Source organism: Octopus bimaculoides, chromosome 4 (assembly GCF_001194135.2).
Source record: "Octopus bimaculoides isolate UCB-OBI-ISO-001 chromosome 4, ASM119413v2, whole genome shotgun sequence".
NCBI classification, from domain to species: Eukaryota; Metazoa; Mollusca; class Cephalopoda; order Octopoda; family Octopodidae; genus Octopus; species Octopus bimaculoides.
The window spans coordinates 141,516,305-141,524,394 of NC_068984.1; the positions used below are offsets into that span (position 1 = coordinate 141,516,305).

The following is an 8,090-nucleotide window of genomic DNA, read 5'->3' on the forward strand; positions in this document are numbered from 1 at the left end:
GGCATTGGGTGGGGGTGGGGGACAAAAGGCATTTGATTACGACTAGCTATATGTGCAGGAGTGGCTGTGTGGTAAGTAGCTTGCTTACCAACCACATGGTTCCGGGTTCAGTCCCACTACGTAACACCTTGGGCAAGTGCCTTCTACTATAACCTCGGGCCGATCAAAGCCTTGTGAATGGATTTGGTAGATGGAAACTGAAAGAAGCCCGTCGTATATATGTATATATAAGTTTGTGTGTCTGTGTTTGTCCCCCCAACATCACTTGACAACCAATGCTGATATATTTACATCCCCATGACTTAGCGGTTCGGCAAAAGAGACCGATTGAATAAGTACTAGGCTTACAAAGAAAAGTCCTGGGATCAATTTGCTCAACTAAAGGCGGTGCTCCAGCATGGCTGCAGTCAAATGACTGAAACAAGTAAAAGAGTAAAAGAGCCCGGTGCCAAGTGGCCCCTACTGCGCCATTACCTCCAGTCGTAGTAGCAATAATGATGATGAGGAAAGCAGTTGCAAGGGTTGACTGGTTCTGCAAATGTAGAAAGAGACTGGAAATGAAAAGGAGACAGAAATAAGAGAAGCCAGAAGTCTCGTTTGAATGGAGGTCGGGTAAGTTGGTGTAGGGGCAATGGGGCATAGCAACCAAGATGTGAACGGTTTATATTGGGGGATAGTAAGGTTTGTTGTATGCCAAGTTGGTGACTTAACTGGAAACAAACTTGTAATGAACCTTCATCACTTGCATCATGTGACTAACACAGGACAATGGAGATTAGATTACTTGTTGAAGGCAAGCTGAGGTTTCATCTCTATTTTGTTGTATTTAGGATGAAAGACGTAGGTGACGGTCGGTAGATGTGCTAATAGAAATAAAGTCCTGGTGCATGAGGGTCATAGCTGTTTTAGTGCTGGGGGTGGAGGGATAATTCTGGAAGTTCATAAATTACTCTGGTTGGGGATAGGTTTGGGATTCCTTTCTAAATGACAGGAAAAGCACAAAAGCATCTTCTTCCCAGTTGAACTACCAAATGGCCGCTTGCCCTGTTGTTTGTTGCATGAACATCCAGTTTCACATGTGGCAGTAGTATGAGGATGTCCCTACTCCTGGTGGATGATGCATTTGCACCACTGGAGCAACAAACCCTCCAAGCCATGGGTCTGTTTGGGTTGTTGTTGTTGGTGAGGGTTTTACGTGGTCAGAGTGCAAATCCTACATCAACATTTTTTAGTCATCTTTTACAACATAACAGAAACATTTTGTGGTGTTACTGTCCACTTAAAGGCTTGAAGATCAATTTTGCTGTAAGCCACACCATCAATAACAACTGTAGCAGTAGAAATGCCCCCCTCCCCTCTTCCTCCCCCACTAATCTCAAAGCAACAGCAGAACTCAAGACTACACCTGAAAACAATAAATAACAAAAAAAAAAGTGAGTATTTATTCCAGCATCCTTGATAGAAGTCCTCACTCTGCAAGCTGTGACTTGATCTTGTACTTCTCCGATAGTGAAATCTTGTCATCACATGAGGTTATTCTTGGAGTAAAGAGAAGAGAGAAGCAAAAAAGAGGCTGAGAGTTTGAAGATTTGGCAGAACAGCCGAGTACCAGTTAGCTATTTACATAACCAGACCACTCCTAACATTTAAACCTGCAGCACCAACAACAGGTAAACATATAAATACTACAACAGCCACTTCAGCAACAACATCAAGGGAAATAACAAAAGCAACAACACACAAGAAACATCATTTTTATTGTTGTAAATATAAAAATAACAGTGAACTTGATGTAATTGGACAAAACGAAATGTTAAGGGAATGCTCAGAGGAAGTCTCGTTAATAAAACACCTCCAACTGATCGTCTGCTGTTGATTACGATTTTTATGTGATTTGGGAATTTTTGAAAAGTTGACTAAAACCTTCTGGAAGGGCTTTTGAAGCCCCCCACTCCGACACTCCGAGAAACTCAGATTAGTGTCCTCTGTGTCTAAGGTAAGTGGTCTCTCTAATTCCTTTCTTTCAACCAACATGGCCATATTCAGAGTGCATTGTATAATTGAAGAATGGCCTGGCATTGGTTTGGAAGCAGGGTAACCATTCTCAGCTTATTAAATATAAACCTGGTCACTATCAGTGAAACCAGGATGTTCAGGATGCATACGCTTATCAACTTTTGGTGATTCTGAGATGTCCACATCTTTTTGTTACTGAATTTGAGCAGCAAGCTGGCCATATTGTTTGAGAAAGGTTTGGAGCTCAAATTAAGTGGACCTTGTTTGGCTCAGATGGTAAGTCAGTGATGCTAAGCATAAACAAGGGAGAAGGGAATGCCTTCAAACTAGGGGCACTTATGCCAGATATCTTAAGGTGTGTTGAAAATCATCATTAGGAACATTGTAGCTTTTAGTGGGAGAATGTAATGGCATTTCAGACACACGTTGGGATTTTGTAAAGTTGTCCAATAGAAAAGGTGGGCATAAAAACCTTGCAGACATGCTCAGAGAGTTCCAGTTATCTGGATTTCTTGATGGCAACACTATGAAGATGCACCAACTCCTCCATCTGGTCATGCAGGGGTCGAGGAGACTCATGTTATCGCATTTAGTTAAGTGAGCAGAGATGATATAGGGTTCCCAGTTTCATGAATTTTGGATCTACACAGTCATCCAAAAGTAGACTATCCTTTGAAGTGGAATGTGTAGTGCTGGCATGCAAAGACCACGAGGAAAGGATTAGTTAAGTAGCAGTTCATGAACGTTTGTCATAAAGTGGTGGTGGATCGGACTGGGGGTAGCGGTCAAAAGATCCACTTGTTATGTATTGGAGTAATAGAATTGATTGCCCAGAAGTGAGAAAATTTTTTTTTAAAAAGACTGGTGATGAGAAGCAGTTGTAGAGACATTAACAACAGCAGCTGGGTTGAGAGGATAGCTTAGAGCAAAAGCAAATGGGATCACCTCAAGGGTCTTATCTTCCAACTTAGGGCTGGCTAGGGGTTTCAGACACTTCTTCTATCTTCCATCTTGTGGCAGTGGGGAAGAAATAGTGAGCAAAAAAAAAAAAAAATGAGTGGGCTGGGTTTCAGTCTAGAAACTAGCATGCTACTTGAAATCTGCTGCAGAAGAGCACCCATTCATCCACAGAGCCTTGATATTTGGTGGAAACTACACCAGAAATTCATCAGCAGTTAAAGATGAGCTACTCAGAAAATTTTGGAGATTTTGAGGTTTGGTCAAAGATGCTAAAAGACAGACATGCAGAGAACCTAGTTGGTGTGAAAGGTAGTCAGAGTTTAAGAATGTCCTGATAGGTAGAAGCTTCTCTTCTCTGAAGAAGTGGTGGTTTTGTGTGTTAAATCTTTTATTTATGATATTATTTTATGTTTTTATTGGGTTAGGGTTTGGCCTTGTCCACTGTCTTATCCTAGTGGTTCTCAACCAGGGACCATGTAATATTTTGTTAGTAAAATTTTTTCTTATACATGGCGAATGGCTATGAAGGTCCAGGAAATGAAAGTCCCAAAGGGGTCCATACGCAACAAATAGTTGAGAACCACTGGTCTATTATATGGATGTACCTCCCTACATGTTTTGTGATCCCTTTTTGGAGGACGTTTTGTATTGTATGTTTTGGGGTCTTGTGGTTTGTGCAAGCACAGTTATTTGGTTAAGAAGCTTGCCTCTCAACCAAATGGTCTCAGGTTCAGTTCCACTGTGCGGTATCTTGGGTCTGTTTCTTGTATTAAAGCCTCTGGTGGACCAAAGTTTTGTGAATGAATTTAGTAGGTGGAAACTGAAAGAAGCCCATTGTGTGTGTGTGTGTATGTATGTATGTATTATATACGTATATTGCATGGTGATTGTAGTCACAAAAGCTGTGTCATATGTTTGCAGTCTTCAATGGAAAGATGTTTGGGCTGAGGGAGAGAAAATGTTCCCTTGCTTGGAAACTGCAGAGGGTTGGCAGCAGGTAGAGCATCCAACTTGTAAAAAAAAAATCTCCTTCAGCAAATTTCATCTGAAATATTCCAGCATGGAAAAATGTATGTCACGACAACAATAGCAATAATGAAGCTGGCTGCATAAATATATTTGAATCACAAACTAAATAGTTATTTTTATTTAGTTTTGACCCCTCTATGTTGTGAATTATTGCTTAACCCCAGGTCAGCGCTGAATCAACAGATTTATGGACAAAAGTGTTCCAGGGTCAACCATTCTGTTTTATGTTGTTTTTGTTTCATACTTCTTGTATCCAATGTACTTTTCTGTGTAATTTTAGGCCCCTTTCTTTTTTCTTGTTTTTCTTTAAGACTCCCTCACTTAAGCTGTTGGTTAGTAGTCCCAGAGGTGCCATCATGCGTAGAGCTCACCAGGTCCACCAGTGCCCCCTTACTCCTACCCCACCCATTGCTGGCTGTCCCATGCTGTCTGAACGATCCCCTTTACTCTTTTACTGGTTTCAGTCATTTGGCTGTGGCCATGCTGGGGCACCACCTTTCCTGCATGTTCCTCACATTCAGATTTCATTTGTTTTCCTGTTAGCTCTCATATATCTGTCACAGACACATATTTTCTCTGCATTTAAGCAAAGATGCATGCGTCATTTTTCTTTGATTTAAAAAAAAAAAGAAATAATAACAACAATAATTAGTAAAGAATAAAAAGTTTTGAATGGTACAACAATGCACTATAATACAAAAAATGGACTATATACCTGTTGTAATTTAGTTATCAGTGGAGGCGCAATGGCCCTGTGGTTAGGGCAGCGGACTCACGGTCATAGGATCGCGGTTTCGATTCTCAGACTGGGCGTTGTGAGTGTTTATTGAGCGAAAACACCTAAAAGCTCCACGAGGCTCTGCCAGGGGTTGGTGGCGAACCCTGCTGTACTCTTCCACCACAACTTTCTCTCACTCTTACTTCCTGTTTCTGTTGTGCCTGTAATTCAAAGGGCCAGCCTTGTCACACTGTGTCACGCTGAATCTCCTCCTGAAACTACGTTAAGGGTACACGTGTCTGTGGAGTGCTCAGCCACTTGCACGTTAATTTCACGAGCAGGCTGTTCCGTTGATCGGATCAACTGGAACCCTCGACGTTGTAAGCGACAGAGTGCCATCATCAATTTAGTTATCCATAGTCCGATGATATTTCGGAATACAATTCCTTCTTCAGATATTCTTAGATGGAGTTGCTGCTATAATCTGTTTCCCAACGGCTTTTCTTTATTCGGAAGCGTCTCAGTAGTGGCCTCACGAAGCTCCTTCCAGAATTCCTCATGAGAAGTGCGTGAGGTTGGCTATGTTTCAATCTTGTGTGCGTTGGTACATCTGTAGCGCTGCTTCTAAGTTATGTATTATACGTGCAGCTTCTCTTTTTTTTTTTTTTTTTTTGGCACCTCTGGGGACCACTAACCAATAATTAGGTTGTGTTTTTTTTTGGAAATATTGCTGTTCTGTTTTCTTAATAGCTCTAACCATATTCTCGTTTTTCTCTCTTTTTGCAGGGGCGTATGTGTTCGGCCCATGACATCTTGGAGGAAAAAGGACTTGCCAAAGTCGCTCTGACCGTCTCATCTTTGGTAGCGTCCACCGGCAGTACAAAGCAGGCTGTAGTATGACAAGTTGACCAGTTGTTAGGAGAAATTTTCTCTTTCTTACTTATTATGCTACTGTTATTTACGGCCTCCGAAAATATGGGCTTACCTGTTTACCCCGACTGGCATTAGTGGTCACCACCATATATACATATATGTATGTTACATATATAGCTACATTATAGGTAATATATATGTACTTGTATATATTATGTAATATATATGAACATATATATATATATATATGTATATATACTTTATATATGTATATGTGTGTGTGTGTGTGTGTGTGTGTGTACATACACACGTGTGTGTATACATGCATACAAGCATACACATATTCTCTACAAGTGACACGTTGCACCCTCCCATTATGGTCCCTCTACCTATTCTATGAAGGTAAGGGATGCTTGCCCCTGATTCTCATGAATCTAACCCCTGTCCCTCATCTAACAGGAAGTCTCATTTGTGTTGCCTTTTATAACAATAGGACTCCTCTCTCTCTCTCTCTCTTTCTCTATTCACCTGTTTGTCCGTAACACACGTCAGTTGTGGTGGTCATGGTGGATACTCGATGCCACCCACCATCCAAATTGTCACCCATCAGTTTTATATATTTTTCATTATTTTAATTTTTTTTTTTTTACATTTCATTTATTTTATTTTATTTCATTTTTATTTCTATTTTTAAAAGAATTTTTGTTTTAATTTAAATATTTCTATCAAATCGATAGAAAGCCACATTATATTATAATTATTATTATTATTATTATTATTGTCAGTTGATCAGTCTGTAAACAATCCTTAATAGAGTTAAACTGCTTTTTGTGCCAAACACACAGAGACTGTAGATCAGTTTGTATTCGACATTCTTCTGTTCCTACTGCTGATTATTATTATTATTATTATTATTATTGAGGTGGCAAGCTGACAGAATCGTTAGCATGCCGTGCGATATGCTTAGCGGCATTTCGTCTGCCACTACATTCTGGGTTCAAATTCCTTTCATCAAATTGCTTTACCTTTCATCATTTTGGGGGTTGATAAATTAAGTACCAGTTGCGTACTGGAGTCGATGCAGCCGACTACCCCTCTCTCCCAAATATCTGGCCTTGTGCCTTTAGTAGAAAAGATTATTATTATTATTATTCTGGGATGGTGGAATGGTTAAAAATGCGTAGTATGTCGGATAAAAACGTGTTGCAGTATTTCGTGACATTTCTTTACATTCTGAGTTCAAATCCAAACTGGGTTGGTTGAGGTTTCTTTTCGTTGTTCTGGGGTCAGTAGAATGAGCAGGAGTGATCCTACAGTAGAGATAAGTTGCCTTGGACAACTGGTATGGTGGTGGAGTGGAAGAATTTCGCTGTATTTAGGTTGTAACTCTTTTTGTTCCGAGTTCAAACGTTGCAGAAATCAACATCATTGCCTTTCACCAACAACGATATAAAGGATCAATCAGGTGCTGAGGGTGATGTATTGATTAACCTCCACCCCCACCCACCACCCACCAAATTTCAAGATGTGCCTATATTAGAAAGAATTAACAAAAGGTGATGGACACAGAGAATCAGTGGAGCATCAGATAAAATGCCATGTGGTTTTCCATCATGTTCTGTGTTCAAATCCTGCTGTAGTCAACTTTACCATTCATCTCTTTGAGGGTCAGTAAAATAAAGTCCTAGTGAAGTATAGGGGTCAGTGCTAGTGACAGTACCCCTCCCCTCTAAAACGGCTGCTCTTGTACCAAAAATTAAGAATTATTAACAATTAGGAATTACTACTAGGAAAAAAATATTTAATTAAGGGCCTTTTAATTATGACATTTACTTTTACATTTGTTTTTTTTTTTATTTGTTTGTTTTGTTCCCTTTGAGTTTTTCTTTCTTTTTTCTGTTCTTTCTTTTTTCTGTTTTTCTTTTTTATTTTGTTTTGTTCTTCTCATCATGGCGCTACCATTATCATGATTTTCTTTGTCAGCTAGAAAACAAACAAACAACAAAAGTAACCCATCAGAACTACAGGACTGATGTTGTTGTACTTCTTGTTAATGTTTTCTAGTTCCATATCATTATGGAAATAGAGAGAAAGAAAGAAAGAAAGAAATAAGGAAAGAAAAGAAAAAAAAGTAAACACTGAACCACTTAGTGGATTGAAACCTCGATGCTGAGATTTAGTTATTGTCAGCATTAGAGATGAAACCTTTGTGTGTTTAAGTTATTCTTCTATCAACTGGGAACAAAAATAAGGATAAAAGAAAAGAAAAAAAAGGAAACGGTAAATGTCAAAGAAAAAAGAAAAAGAAGAAAGCTGCTGAAAGCAAGAATTTTGGTGATCTTCTTTGATAATTGATATTTTGAGGAGATCAATACTGAATATGTGATCTGTATTTGGATATATATATAGGTAAAGAGAGAAACATGTGTTTTGTGCAGATGGGATGAAATCCTTGATGTGGGAAATGAAAGGTGTCTCCTGTCAAAAACATGTC

At 39.4% G+C, this 8,090-nt stretch overlaps 1 protein-coding gene across 1 annotated transcript in view; it reads left to right on the plus strand.

Annotated features, from left to right (window-relative positions):
• LOC106872026 (DISP complex protein LRCH3) overlaps positions 1–7,872 on the plus strand; it is a 254,748-nt gene extending 246,876 nt beyond the window's left edge. Inside the window, exon 22 of the mRNA XM_052967554.1 lies at positions 5,510–7,872. Within this exon, the coding sequence (XP_052823514.1) occupies positions 5,510–5,623 (114 nt within the window). The 3' untranslated portion in view covers positions 5,624–7,872. The remainder of the gene's footprint in view (positions 1–5,509) is intronic.
• The last annotated feature ends 218 nt before the right edge of the window (positions 7,873–8,090 follow it).